Source organism: Leptodactylus fuscus, chromosome 1 (assembly GCF_031893055.1).
Source record: "Leptodactylus fuscus isolate aLepFus1 chromosome 1, aLepFus1.hap2, whole genome shotgun sequence".
NCBI lineage: Eukaryota > Metazoa > Chordata > Amphibia > Anura > Leptodactylidae > Leptodactylus > Leptodactylus fuscus.
The window spans coordinates 14,723,334-14,739,085 of record NC_134265.1 but is presented as its reverse complement, the minus strand read 5'-3'; the positions used below and the strand labels follow the sequence as shown (position 1 = coordinate 14,739,085).

The following is a 15,752-nucleotide window of genomic DNA, read 5'->3' as shown; positions in this document are numbered from 1 at the left end:
TGAGGGGGGGGACACGGAGGAGGGAGGGGGGGGACAGCGGAGGGAGGGGGGACACGGAGGAAGGGGAGGGGGGGACACGGAGGAGAGAGGGGGGACACGGAGGAGAGAGGGGGGGGACACGGAGGAGAGAGGGACACGGAGGGGGGGACACGGAGGAGAGAGGGGGGACACGGAGGAGAGAGGGGGGGACACGGAGGGAGAGAGGGGGGGACACGGAGGAGATAGGGGGGGACACGGAGGAGAGAGGGGGGGACACGGAGGAGAGAGGGGGGGACACGGAGGAGAGAGGGGGGACACGGAGGAGAGAGGGGGGGACACGGAGGAGAGAGGGGGGGACACGGAGGAGAGAGGGGGGGACACGGAGGAGAGAGAGGGGGACACGGAGGAGAGAGAGGGGGACACGGAGGAGAGAGAGGGGGGACACGGAGGAGAGAGGGGGGGACACGGAGGAGAGAGAGGGGGACACGGAGGAGAGAGGGGGGACACGAGGAGAGAGGGGGGGACACGGAGGAGAGAGGGGGGGACACGGAGGAGAGAGGGACACGGAGGGGGGACACGGAGGAGAGGGGGGGACACGGAGGAGAGAGAGGGGGACACGGAAGGAGAGAGGGGGCAGACACGGAGGAGAGAGGGGGGGACACGGAGGAGAGAGGGGGGGACACGGAGGAGAGAGGGGGGGACACGGAGGAGAGAGAGGGACATGGAGGAGAGAGAGGGGGAGACATGGAGGAGAGAGAGGGGGAGACATGAGGAGAGAGAGGGGGACATGGAGGAGAGAGAGGGACATGGAGGGAGAGAGATGAGGAGACATGGAGGAGAGAGAGGGGGGAGACATGGAGGAGAGAGAGGGGGACATGGAGGAGAGTGAGGGACATGGAGGAGAGAGATGGGAGACATGGAGGAGAGAGATGGGGAGACATGGAGGAGAGAGAGGGACATGGAGGAGAGAGATGGGGAGACATGGAGGAGAGAGAGGGACATGGAGGAGAGAGATGGGGGAGACATGGAGGAGAGAGAGGGGGACATGGAGGAGATAGAGTGTTAGGATTGGGTCCTGCAGGTTACTATCATAGTGCAGAGCGCCACCTGCTGGTCAGTCTAACCGTCCAGCATTCACCTTACTCAGAAAGTTCAGACGTATTGGAGTTGCTCACAATCTAAGTGCCATTTCTCCCCTACTGAGCATGAGCGGTGAGGTCATGGTCATCGCCCCTGTTGAGCGGGGGACTTCCTTTTAAATAGTGTGAGCCGACGCCCGCTGGGGGCCTCACACTTTGACTAAAATCTCTTCTAAGTCCATGTAGTGAATGACAGTAGTTTGCAGGGATAGGCTCCAGTACTCAGGCTGGTTGTCTGACTAGGCCTCTCTATGGGGTTCCTCTGCCTTCTCCTGGGTGCTGTTAGGTAGGGCCTGTATACCCTGAACCGTTAGATCTACACCAGGGCTAGGAGCGGTAGACGCCGTTCCAGCTTGTAGATCTGCAGCAGGTATGGTCTCTGAGATAGCCTATGTGTTATTGTCTGACTTCATGTATGGCTCCAAGCTGTGTGCAGGAGAATGTTCTAAACTTCTGTGGGTGGCCCCTAGCTGTCGCAGGGGTAAGGGTGTGTGTTTGCTGGCCTGGGGTGAGTGTTAACCCCTTGGCAACAGTGGTGTGTTTCACTTGTACTGGTGCACCTGGCCAGTGAGCTAAACTGGAAGGGTTTTAGTTGCACCTTGTTCACATGGAGTGTCGCACAGTACTCACAGTTTCACTTTGAGTTCAGGCTGCAGTGTCTTTGCAGCTGTTCACATTAAGTACCGCGCTGCTGTGTCTTTGCAGTAGTTCACATTTGAGTTCAGGACATACAGCCCCCCACCATTTGGCCTGTGGACCTCGCTGTAGTGTTCTACAGCTAAGAGGTTCTGTTGTTAAAAAAAAATATATATATATATCTGCAACAGAGAGGAGGACGTGGAGGAGAGAGAGGAGGACGTGGAGGAGAGAGAGGAGGACGTGGAGGAGAGAGAGGAGGACGTGGAGGAGAGAGAGGAGGACGTGGAGGAGAGAGGGGGGACGTGGAGGAGAGAGGGGGGACGTGGAGGAGAGAGGGGGGACACGGAGGAGAGAGGGGGGGACATGGAGGAGAGAGAGGAGGACCCCATACAGTTTGGCCTCCACATTCTGCCACTATACAGTATTGTGAGGGCTGCAGCTTGTGTCGTCTCCATCCTGACCTTCCTTTCTCCCACAGCTCTTCCCGCCCCTTTGCTCTTCTCTGTAATGGGATGAAACTTCTTCTTTCTTCCTTATCTAATAGTTATTTGCTACCACTTATGTAACCGCTTTATACCCAGTGATGTTCCGATAATTATACTAATCGCAGCTTCTCTTTGTCTCTGCAATGTATAACCGCACCTACAATGTAGGGAAACCTCACTATCCTCCATTATAGCCCAGAATCCATATTGGCCACATACTTGCACCCGGTGACTGTGTGTATTTCTCTGAACTGGCTCATAAAACATTTTATACTAATTTGGATTTCAGTACGGCGATACTTGGAGCAGATTGCGCTCGAATAAATTGGGGCCGGAGGAGATTTGCTATTCACCCGTATAAGTGGACAGGGGGGCGACCTGACAAGGAAGAAAGATGAAAATTTGTCCAAAATGCAGCTGCAAGTTACGGAGCCTTATCACGGCCACTTTCTGCTCTCCTCTTGTCTTGTGCTCTCTATATGTCGGGTGAGCTGTATGAAGAGTAAATCCTCTGATCTTTTTAAGAACCCGGTATATGAAGTATCCCTATATGAAGAATGAACCATGGAAAGATTTTGTGCTGTGTTTTAGATATGAATCCCATTTGGTTTGTTTATGTGCTGAATCATGTGGAAAGTTGGGAGGACAGGTTGCCCCACTGCCCATCTCCTCTAGGTTGTGGCAAAGGAAAAATAGTAGCCTTGGGCCACAGTGTGATTCTTTGCATTTTAGTTAAAGGGGTTTTCCAGGTAGAACTTTTCTTATTTTTTATAAAGGTCTGAGAGTGCTGGTAATGGGTGAAGAAGTGCACCTGTATACTTTTAGCAGGCTTTGGAGTGATTTCTGTGTGTCTCTGGTTGCAGCTGCATCCTCTGTAATTGTTTATATGCTGTACCTTCCTGCTGTGCAGTTTTCCTGTGAAGCTGCTGCACTAACTCCCTCTCACGCAGTACCCCCTCACTCCTAAACTCCCCCTCCCTATCTCTCATTAGAATAGCGATGCCGCCCATTACTAACCCCTCCTACCCTCCCATGTCTCTGTTTAGAATAGCGAACCCCACCCATTTCTAGCTCCGCCCACCCTCCCTCATGTCTCCCACCCTCCCTCATGTCTCCCACCCTCCCTCATGTCTCCCTGGCTAAGCTATTCCGCCCTCTACCAGAAGACAGGAAGAGGGGGAGGTGCCGTTCCTGATTATCAGAAAGTGTCCCTGGAGTGGTCACATGACTGCTCCAGGGATTTGGGTAATTATAGATTTTTTTTTAAATTGAATTAAATTAGAAGTTAGGCAGGGAGAGAGAGTTTAGTTTAGGAGTTAATTTTTAATTTATCCTTGACATCTAATCACACAAGGGTACTCCATTTTAGACACAAAAATAATAAAACCTAACTTTTATTGGCTATAGTTAAAAATCTACACCCAGTGATCATTCCAAAATAAATAAAGTGAATAAGGTGACTAAAAACAAATGACTGATACTATTTTATGGTTGGTACAATCACCATGTATTGCTAGGTGGTACCGTCCGTATCTTTCTGTGTCACTCCCTTCCAATATATTGTTTGTTAGGGGAGTTTTAATGAACGGCATAACAATAGATGGTTTCCCAGCAAAACTCTTATCTAGCAACTAAATAATGATTCTTATTGTAAATAGGCAGGTATATATGTATATACAATTGTGTATAGTGAGTAGTGGAGACTAGGGTTAGATAATAAGTCAGGTCAACCTATAGCTAATCTTATGACTCCCCCAAGTAACCACACTATATACTCAGCTGTATAGTCATTTCTATACTCTGGTGCCCTGCCTATTACTGCAGCGATAACTTAACATGATAGTTGGCTTCCTCTACGCGTTTCGCCGCTATGGCTCATCAGGAGGATGATTATTGCTAGAGAAACGATGTATTGCGGTGAAAACCGCACTTCCTGGGGCCTCAGTGGTAGACCCCAGTACTTGTGTAGGTATGACACTGAGCGTTGTAGGGACGGGCTTTAAATAGTGTTGAGGCCGTCCCAGCTCCACCCATTCGACACGCCCATACAGCTATTCCACCAGTCCACAGTGTAATGTGGACTGGCCTCTTGGAGGCGGGGCCACGTCGTACATGGGCCAATATAGTATAGCAAAAGCGCATCTGCGCTATGTTAAGAGAGATGCTGGCTACATTCCTGATGGACGGACGGAACCAAAGCACAAAAGATGAAAACCGTGGGACAAGTGGTGAGTATCTAAGGTAGGTCATGTCAATATACTAGTTTTAATTTTAACCGTTAGTGGATCGTGCAATACTATGAACGACTCATTGGATTGGAGCATTAATACAATACAGCCAAAAAACTCCTCGCCTCCGTGTAGCCTCCGGGGTAGTAGAGATGGATACATCTATTATCAATGCTACTCTGAAAAACTATCAAAACTAATTTCCTTATTGTTACAGATCTCTTATCCAGCATCAGGATGAACCTAAGCTCGGCCAAATAGCCCTCATATTCATACTGTCATAATCTGTATACACCGGACTTTTCGGTATCATGCCCCGATATAGCATACTGTATCGATTACATGCTCCACTTCATACAATTAACCCTATCTGGGCTGAGCTATTTTTTACACCCATTTCTTTGTATCATTATTCCCTGAACAGAAACAGATATAAGGTTTTTCCTGCAGGCACGTCTAGATTCATTAAGTCCGGAATATGAAACCGCACCGTGGAACTAGTTACCAACGCAAAATTATGTCGAGCAGTCAGGAAGGTTTTCCCTGTCAGTGTCGACGTAATTGAGTGGGTGTAAGCTGTATCTAACCACTAACACCCACTCCTTAACCCCTATCGGCGCTGGGGTTTTTTGTTTGTTTTTTTTCAATGTAGATTGTGATCCCCATATAGGGATCACAATGTACATTATTATTTTTTTTTATTTAATTATGTCTTTGTAGAATGTGAGGAAATCCATGCACACACGGGGAGAACATACAAACTCCTTGCAGATGTTGTTCCTGGTGGGATTGAAACCCAGGACTCCAGCACTGCAAGGCTGAAGTGCTAACCACTGAGCCACCCTGTTGCCCTGGAGCTGTTTTTATTTAACCTTGTGGATTACACATCCAACGGTTTGTGCAATCGTTCTGCCAAATTTTAAAAAGGGAAAACGCAATGCCAGAATTTCTTTATTTTTTTTAAAATCCAGCAAAACAGAGTTAATAAAATAAAATGGTGTCATTACAAAATGCATCGAATCCCGCAAACAACAAGCCCTTATATGGCCGCGTCACCAGAAAAATAAAGAAAATATAGCATCTAGTAATGTGAGGACAAAAAATACCCAAAATCGCCAAATCATTAGAACACAACTGGCTGCGGCAGGAAGGGAATATATAAGCTGTGCAAGCGGATATCAGGGGACACCCCAGATTTACAGCTTATGAGGGAAATGACACCAGAAGTGACCCCCAAAGTGACTCCCCCAATCATAGGAGCTACTGGGACATAGAAGGGAATTTGGTGTTCCTAATGTACCTGGCACAGTTTACATATTCACCATCCGCTGTGCAGTCACGTCTGGGATACTAATACTCACTACACCCCCTGATAAATTCTTTGAGGGGTGCGGTTTTCAAAATGGGGTCACTCCTTTGGGGAATCCACTTTTCTAATACCTTACAGGATCTGTACCTCAAAAGCCGCATCGCGCCCCTTCCCTTCTGCGCCCTGCTGTGTGCCCAAACTGTAATTTATGCCTCACATGTATGACACTGGGGTAGCCAGGATACCGTACTGTGACAGGACCAGGGGTAAAGTGGTAGAAGGAGTATACATTTCTTCCAGGTTCCTTTCATACACAATCTAGATTTAGCTGAGAAAAGCTGCGCTCCTGGCTGGTGGGTCTTACCAAAACCCTGGTAAAGGTCTGGCTGCTGGAACAGGGTGTATTGGTGTCTCTACTCCATTCAGCCACTCCAGGTTTTGGGATATGTGGGGTTAAATTCTTGCTATCCTGAAGTATGTGTATAAAAGGGCAGACAGCCCACAGGTATACGGCTCTCTCTGCTCCTGGGAAACCAAGTGTGAGTACTCTGCTGTATTTAGGGAGCTGCGCAGAAGGTCCAGCTCTCATAGTTAGGAAACCTGTTGTTGACGGTAGAAGGCGGACGGCTAGGATTTTAACTTGTATTGTTTTGTTTTGCCTGGAAAATTCCTAATAAAACTGGTTGCGGCCAGTTGCACCATACTTGGCTGGATTGGATGTTCATTTTTGTGCCAAAAAGTGCTTGTCTAGCTGAGAAGACGACGATCCTTGAGCTAATCCCGCAACAGTACGTAATGTCGTATGTGGTATAAACTGATATTAGGGCACAGCCGGACACAGAAGGGAAGAAGGGTTATTGGGTTTTTAGAGCACAGACGCTTTGGTTTTTGGATGCCATGACACTTTTGCAGAGCGGAATCGACAGTAAAGTAGAATCCCCTGATATGTGACCTTATTTTGGAAACTGCACCCCTGAAGGATTTCTCCAGGGATACAGAGATCATTTTTAACCCCCAAGTGTTGCTATAACTTATTATCCATAAATGAATACAAAGCTGTCTGTGAGAGGTGAAAATGACCATTTTTCCAGGAATACGTCATTTCAGTGTGTAATATGTTGTGCCCGACTTGTATCAGAGATGAACGCTCTAAAAGCTGTTGTGCCCAGGATACCCACTTACCAGTTTTTGGAGTGTCTCTGCTGACATAAGTTGGGCAAAACATATCGGGCACTGAAATGGCGAATCTCTGGAAAAATTTCATTTTTAAACTTCTCATTATCAGCTGCGCATTCATTTCTGGAAACCAAATAAATGCAACACTCAAGGGTTATAAATGCTCGCTACGCCATCAGTGGGGAAGTGTCCAAAATGGGGTGACATGTCTGCGGATTCCACTTTATTGGCAATTCAAGGGCTTTGCAAAAGTGGCATTATGTCCAAAAACCAAACTGTGATCCAAAATAGTGCTCCTTCCCCTCTAGGTCAGGCTGTGCCCAAACAGCCGTTTCTACCCACATATGGCACGTAAGTACGTTATCTGGGGTACACCAGTGTCATACATGTGGGCATACACCGCCATTTGGGTACACAGCAGGGCGCAGATGTGAAGGAGCGCTATGTGCTTTTTGGAGTGCAGATTTAGATTGTTGGTATTTAGACACCATGTCACATTAGCAGTGACCCTAAAATTGTTACCTCCAGGGCTCTGTAAAAATAACATTTCGCCCAGAAAAACCCTCTAAATCTGCACCCCAAATGCTAAAAAGTGTGGCGGTCCTTCCCTTCTGAGCCCTGCTGTGAGCACAAGCAGCAGTTTACACCCACATATATAATTTTTTGCCCCTCGGGATGGCCCATTTAATAGTTTTAGGAATGCAGGTCTCTGACAACACAAAGTGGGTGCAACGTATTGGGCACCAAAATGGCATATTACATTTTTGGGAAGCCTTTTTAGGCTCAAAATGATAATATGCATTGATACATTCCTTGATAGGTGTAGTTTTGAAAAATGGGGTCACTTTTGAGGGGTTTCCATTGTATTGATACTTTAGGGGCTCAGTAAATGCGACATGGCACCTGAAAACTATTCCAGCAAAATCTGCCCTCCAAAACCCAAATAGCGCTCTTTCCATTGTATGTCCCCATACAGCAGATTATGACTACATATGGGGTATTGCCGTGTTCATGAGCAATTGTGTAACAAACTGTGGGGGGGGGGCTTATCCTCCTTTAACCCCTTGTGAAAATGAAAACTTTGGGGATAAAAAAACATTTTAGTAATTTTTGATCTACACATCCCAAGGTTAGTACAATCTGTGAAATGGCTATAGGATCAAACTACTCACTATACCCCTCAATGAATACCTTAAGGGGTCTAGTTTATAAAATGGGGTCATTTATGGAGGTTTTCAATTACTTTGGTAACTCAAATCTTGTCAGAATCTGCAATGGGGCTAATATATCTGCAAGCAAAATTTCTGTTTTGAAATCCAATTGGCACTCGCTACCTCTTGGGCCCTCCTGTATGTGCGTACATAGGACTAAGGCCACAAAGTGCACATTTTTTTAACATGGGAGAAGTGCTTATAAACGTGTAAATTGTCTAAATGACTTAAATATGCTTGAAACACAAAAGGAACATCTGGAAATATATAACTACTAACCTTTTTGCCCTGTATTATTGTGCATATGTGAGATCGCAGCTGAAAATGGAATAATTGAAGTGTTCAAAGTTTTCAGCATTTGTGAGTTTTTTAATAAATTTACAGAAGTTATATCAGTCTAATTTTACCTTCTCAGTAAAAAAACATGTCACGAAAAAACAAAATCAGAATTGCTTGGATGAGCTATACTGTTACAAAATTATTCACTGATAAAGTCACATTTGGCAAATTTCAAAAATTTGGCTTGGTCATTAACATCCAAAGCAGGCCGGTCACTAAGGGGTTAAGGTGTATTCATAGAACACTTTTGCTTTTACCCTTTCCCTGAATTAGGTCCCAGGATTAAAGATGCACCACTAAATGCCTTGGCTATCTAACCTCCCCCTTCTCCCCACCCTCTTCCTTTCTCCTCCCCTCTTCTTTTCCTCTTCTCCTCTTACAAGTATTGTCTTCCCGTGGAAGAATATGAAATGAAAGAAATTTTTTGAGAGAAGTCCTCAGTAGTTGATACCTTTTTTAATGGCTAACTTAAAAAGTTTTTTGATGACATATCGAGCTTTCGAGACTCTATAGAGGTCTCTTCATCAGGATGGTATAACACAATTTCTGAAGGTAGGCATATATATACACAGAGAAGTGGGGTGTTAGATGCAAAATAGATGGAGAAGAGAACATAATGTAAATAAACAGTAAAAAAACATACAGTGCCTACAAGTAGTATTCAACCCCCTGCAGATTTAGCAGGTTTGATAAGATGCAAATAAGTTAGAGCCTTCAAACTTCAAACAAGAGCAGGATTTAGTAACAGATGCATAAATCTTACAAACCAAAAAGTTATGTTGCTCAGTTAAATTTTAATAAATTTTAAACATAAAAGTGTGGGTCAATTATTATTCAACCCCTAGGTTTAATATTTTGTGGAATAACCCTTGTTTGCAATTACAGCTAATAATCGATCCTTGATGGAGGAGCGGAGGTTCTTGGCCAAAATCTCCAGGTAGGCCGTGCTATCCATCTTCCCATGGATGCGGACCAGATGGCCAGGCCCCTTGGCCGAGAAGCAGCCCCACAGCATGATGCTGCCACCATCATGCTTGACTGTAGGGATGGTATTCTTGGGGGTCGTATGCAGTGCCATCCAGTCTCCAAACGTCACGTGTGTGGTTGGCACCAAAGACCTCGATCTTGGTCTCATCAGACCAGAGAACCTTGAACCAGTCTGTCTCAGAGTCCTCCAAGTGATCATGAGCAAACTGTAGACGAGCCTTGACATGACGCTATGAAAGTAAAGGTACCTTACGGGCTCGTCTGGAACGGAGACCACTGCGGTGGAGTACGTTACTTATGGTATTGACTGAAACCAATGTCCCCACTGCCATGAGATCTTCCCGGAGCTCCTTCCTTGTTGTCCTTGGGTTAGCCTTGACTCTTCGGACAAGCCTGGCCTCAGCACGGGAGGAAACTTTCAAAGGCTGTCCAGGCCGTGGAAGGCTAACAGTAGTTCCATAAGCCTTCCACTTCCGGATGATGCTCCCAACAGTGGAGACAGGTAGGCCCAACTCCTTGGAAAGGGTTTTGTACCCCTTGCCAGCCTTGTGACCCTCCACGATCTTGTCTCTGATGGCCTTGGAATGCTCCTTTGTCTTTCCCATGTTGACCATGTATGAGTGCTGTTCACAAGTTTGGGGAGGGTCTTAAATAGTCAGAAAAGGCTGGAAAAAGAGATAATTAATCCAAACATGTGAAGCTCATTGTTCTTTGTGTCTGAACTACTTCTTAATACTTTAGGGGAACCAAACAGAATTCTGGTGGTTTGAGGGGTTGAATAATAAATGACCCTCTGAATAAATTTTTCACAATTTAAAAAAAAAATAAACAAAGAAATAACATTCTTTTTTGCTGCAGTGCATTTCACACTTCCAGGCTGATCTACAGTCCAAATGTCACAATGCCAAGTTAATTCCGAATGTGTAAACCTGCTAAATCTGCAGGGGGTTGAATATTATGCTTAAACGGGTTTTATTAAAGATTTTTCAATATAAAACAGAGCAAACAACAAACATGAAGTCGAGCAATAATGAAGAAGCATAACAGTCCGCGGGCAGGGAGGCCAAAAAGACCCCCCTCCGCACAAGTCAAATATAGCCCAAGGAGAAGAGACAAAAGGGAAAGGGAAAAGACAAAAAAAAACAAACAAACACAAGACAAAGACTAAAAGAACCACAACAAAAGCAAAAGAAGAAAAGGAGAAGAAAACAGACGGCCATGTCACATTCAAGCAAAGGCAGAAGAGAAGGCAGACGACTCCTGGAACATAACCCAGGGACGCCAACGAAGTTCAAACTTGGAATAGTCAGGGGAGTCTTCCGCCACCAAGGTCTCCATCCGCTGAATAAGAAGGAACTCCTGGAGGAACTCAATCAAGGAGGGAGGGGTAGGGCTGCGCCAGTGTCTAGGGATGACGGTCCTGGCGGCCACAAGAAAGTGCCCCAGGAGGTCCTTCTTAATCTCCGACAGCTTACCAGGGATAACCGACAGAAGTGCCAGCTGGGGAGAGACAGTCACCGAGCTCCCACAGACCCTGGAATACAAAGAAAATACCGCGTCCCAAAAGGGGCGCAGAACGTCACAGTCCCACCATATGTGCAACATAGTACCCCTAGCGGAGCCACAGCGCCAACATAAGTCCGGAACAGCGGGAAAAATCCTATGGAGAAGCACTGGACACCTGTACCACCGAGACAGAATCTTATAATTCCTCTCCTGAGCACTACACGGGAGGGCCAGCTTGTGAGACAGCAAAAAGGACCGGTCCCAATCCGCAGATGACAAACCCACAGGAAGGTCGGCGTTCCAAGCGGCAACGTAGGGAGGGAGTTCCGCAGTGACATCCAAGAGGAGAACATCATACAGTAGCGAAAGGGCACGGGGGGGGGGGGGGGGGGGGGTCTGACGCCCAACATAGGATTCAAGGGCTAAAGGAGGAGAAGAGAGGCGAGGAGTGAGCGAAAACTGCTTCAGAAAGGACTGGAGTTGAGCGTACTCCAACCACGAGAGGCACAGGTCAGGGTAAGAACTACACAGCTGGGCGAACGGAAGGAGCGGAGAATCACCTGCCACTTCCTGAAGACAAGTAGAATCCGCTCGGTCCCAACAGAGGAACCGGTCAACCGAGCAGCCAGGAGGGAACATAGGGTTGTCGAAGAGGGAAGTCAAAGGGCCCGGGACACGGGCCAAGCGGCCAGAAGAACAGACCAGATCCCAAACTTTCAGAAAATGCGAAGGGAGAACGTAGAGGCCAGAGGATTTAGGACGAAAGTGCGGAGGGATCCATGGCCAAGAGGAAAGGGAAGACGAAATCAGATCGAATTCGATGGAAACCCACTGCTTATCACGGCGACGGAACTGCCAATCGAACAGACGAAGCAAGACCGAGGCACGATAGTAAAGGCGCACATCCGGGAGACCAACGCCACCCCTATATTTACGCCGGACAAGAGTACTGAACCCCAGTCTGCTCCGAGAGGAACCCCACACAAACTTCCCAAACAACGACTGCACCCTGGCTAAAAAAGCACGTGGAAGAGGGATGGGCAAGGCCTGGAATAGGTACAGGAACCGAGGAAGGACATCCATCTTAAGGGCATGAATGCGACTAAACCAAGAGGGGAGACGAGCTCCATAAGAACGGAGATCAGAGGTAATAGTATCCAAAAGCGGGAGATAATTAAGTTGGAACAGGGAAGCAGGATCAGGAGAAATACGGATCCCCAAGTATTTGAAGGAGGAAGGTTGCCACCGAAACAGAAAAGACCGAGACAGGAACTCAGCCTCAGAAGGGGGAAGAGAGACATTAAGAGCCTCGCTCTTAGATAAATTGACCTTAAAATTGCTAAGGGCACCAAAGCGGGAGAATTCACGTAAGACAGCCGGAAACTAAACCCGTGGTTCAGAGACATACAGCAGAAGATCGTCCGCATATAGAGCCGCCTTGACCATACGGGAACCCAACTGTATACCGTGGACATCGGGGCAACGACGCAACGCCACCGCCAGATGCTCCATCACCAAGGCAAAGAGCAAAGGCGAGAGGGGGCAACCTTGGCGGGTACCATTGCGGACCGGAAAAAAATCCGAGATCACTCCGTTCACCCGGACCCGCGCCGACGCATTCCCATAAAGAGCCAAAATCTTGCCCAGGAAACCGGAGCCAACCCCGATCTGTGCAAGGGTCTCCCGGAGAAAACCCCAATGAATGCGATCAAACGCCTTCTCGGCATCGATCGAAAGCAAACAAAGAGGAACCTTAGAGGAGCGGGCTATAGAGATGGCCAGAACAGTTTTGCAAACGTTATCACGCGCTTCCCGACCCGGGATGAAGCCGACCTGATCACCATGAACCAAAGCGGGCATGAAGGAAGAGAGGCGATTCGCCAACAATTTCGAATATAATTTCACATCAATATTGATTAAGGAAATAGGCCGGTAACTCCCCGGGCATACAGGGTCCTTACCAGGCTTAGGAAGCACAGTGATCAGGGCAGATAAAGATTGCGCAGAGAACGGAGACGAGACCCCCACACTATTAAACACCCGCGCCAGATCCGGGGAAAGGAGGGAACTGAAACATTTATAAAAGCGAGCAGAGAACCCGTCTGGTCCCGGCGCTTTACCTGCGGGTGTAGACTGGATTACCGCGGTGACTTCCTCTAACGTAAAAGGCGACTCAAGGGCTTCCGCGTCAGAGCTAGAAAGAGAGGGAAGAGCAGTGTCGGCTACATACTGTCGGATCTTGTCTCGAAGCACCGACGGGTCCAAGTCCGCGTAAGGACCGTGAATATCATACAAGGTTGAATAAAACGAGCGGAACTCCGCAGCAATATCAGTGGGGTTATGAACAAGACCACCCGACCCAGTACGCAGGCACGGGACATACGCAGGGGAATCTCGCGGACGAAGACGACGAGCCAGCGAGCGACCACATTTATCAGCAAACTCATAGTAGTGCTTCTTAACGCGGTCCCGAAAGCGCAGATATTTCCCGTCTAAGAGGGCGCGAAGTTCCTCCCTCGCATTAAGAATCTCCGTAAAGGTTAAACGGGAGCCAGACTGTTTGTGGGACAGCTCAAGGTCATGAATACGGTCTAAAAGGGCGGTAACCCCAGCGGCTCGCTCTCTCTTAAGACGAGCGCCGTGTTGGATAAGAACCCCCCTCACCACACACTTCATAGCCTCCCATTGCATAGGGAGAGAAGTGGGATCAAGAGCATGATCGAGCCAAAAATTCCGAATGGTCTCCCCGACAGCCTCCTTACATGGGATGTCTTTCAAAAGGCCCTCATTCAAGCGCCAGTTAAAGGGGCGCCGTGACAGGCCAGGAATGTCCAGGGACAAATGAACAGGAGCATGGTCCAACCAAAGAACCGAATCAATGCGGACCACCGGGGACCATGAAAGGGCATGATGGCTAGTCAGGAAAAAGTCAATGCGACTATGCGAGTTATGAGCCGGGGAGAAATAAGTATAATCTCGACCCTGAGGATTTAGAATGCGCCAAACATCAACCAGTTGGGAGTTATGAAGAGCTGACAATAAGCGGCGCAATTGCGAGGGAGCGTGGGAGGGGCGCGGGGGGGGGGGGAAGAGTCAACCTGAGGGTCCAGGACAAAGTTAAAATCACCACCCAAAACCACGACCCCCTCACTAAAGTCTGCCAATCTGCGGATAAGGGACCTACAATACGCCAACTGACCCTGATTCGGGAGGTAGCAACCAGCCACGGTGAGAATCGTACCACCGGTGCGCAATTTCAAGAAAAGGAACCTACCCTCAGGGTCGATACAGGTGTCCAGAACCTCATGCTGCAGAGAACGGTGAATAGCAATCGAGACTCCCTTGGACTTAGCAACTGGGTTGACACTATGGAACCACTTAGGGAAGTAACGACTGCGGATATCCGGGACGTGGTCCTGGGGGTTGAATATTACTTGTAGGCACTGTATATATCAGTTATACCATCCTGATGAAGAGACCTCTATAGTCTCGAAAGCTCAATATGTCATCAAAAAACTTTTTAAGTTAGCCATTAAAAAAGGTATCAACTACTGAGGACTTCTCTCAAAAAATTTCTTTCATTTCATATCCACTGGCTAACACGGTACAAGGATATTTTTTCTTTTTCGTGGAAGAATGGCCAGACTTCAGTTGTGCTCCTTGAACAGCAGAGGCTTCAACGTGCCACAGAAGAGGACCCAGGTACTCTACCACATTCACAAGCTAAGGGTTGACATCCTACTGCTACAGGAAATCTACTTTAAGATGAACCATGTACCCACAATAGTAAACAGATATTTCCCTCGCTGGCTCCACAACTGCAACCCTGACAGTAAATCAAAGAGAGTTAGTGTTGGCTTACCTTAACCCCTCCAAGCCATGGTCATGTCCCAGTGCTCTGATGCACAGGGTAGATACTTAATAATAAAAATACCTATCCATGAGAAATTATTCACAATCCCTAATTTCAATCTCCCTAACCAGAACCAAACTCAAGTCTATCGGTCCTTACTTTGTACCTTAGCTAAGTTTGCAGAAGGGCTGGTGGTCATGGCAAGAAAGCTGAACTTAAAGAGGACCTTTCACCTCCTGGGGCACATGTGGTGTTATACACCGCTAGAAATCCGTTCTGTGCCCCCGATGAAAAGCTATAAGTGCCGCTACTGTAGCTCTTCACTGTCAAAAAGGCGTTTCTGACAGTCAGTCAGGAACGCCCTTCCTCACAGCAGTGCCTATTGCTCAGTACTGTGAGAGGAGGCGTTCCTTACCATCCAGCCATGACGCCCCAGTAATCGTCTATCTTCACCACTCTCACCGTACAGCGCTATAGACGCTGCTGTGAGGAAGAGCGTCCCTGACTGTCAGAAACACCCTTTTGACAATGAAGAGCTTCGGTACCGGCACCGATAGCTCTTCACCGGAGGCACAGAACGTCAAAGCCGATAGTGGGCTCAATTCAGCCCCTGTACCCCTGGAGGTGAAAGGTCCTCTTTAACCATGGATGGAATAATGGATTCCTCGTCGAGCAAGTTCCCCATCCCTTTGTCACATTTACAAGCTCTGAAATCTAAGATCACTGACATGAGGCTTGTCGACATCTGGTGGACTCTTCATCCCCAGGTGAGAGACTACACCTAGTTTTCACAAGTCCACAACACTCACAGTAGATTAGACTACTTCCTTATCAATCACCATTTGCTTGCATGAGACCCTCGTACTAACATACATTCTTCCGAGTGGTCTGACCGAGCTCC

At 47.6% G+C, this 15,752-nt stretch overlaps 3 protein-coding genes across 3 annotated transcripts in view; 1 reads left to right on the top strand and 2 right to left on the bottom strand.

The window, feature by feature from the left end:
* Nucleotides 1-15,536, bottom strand: part of LOC142189293 (uncharacterized) — a 42,305-nt gene extending 26,769 nt beyond the window's left edge. The window contains exons 1-2 of the mRNA XM_075262138.1: nt 15,468-15,536; nt 13,119-13,980 (exon numbers count right to left, since the gene is read on the bottom strand). Coding sequence (XP_075118239.1) covers nt 13,119-13,980; nt 15,468-15,536 — 931 coding nt within the window. The remainder of the gene's footprint in view (nt 1-13,118; nt 13,981-15,467) is intronic.
* Nucleotides 1-15,752, top strand: part of LOC142190426 (gastrula zinc finger protein XlCGF66.1-like) — a 198,610-nt gene that overhangs the window by 80,489 nt on the left and 102,369 nt on the right. The window lies entirely within an intron of this gene.
* LOC142189903 (uncharacterized) overlaps nt 1-15,752 on the bottom strand; it is a 490,808-nt gene that overhangs the window by 449,729 nt on the left and 25,327 nt on the right. The gene's annotated exons all lie outside the window — the stretch shown is intronic.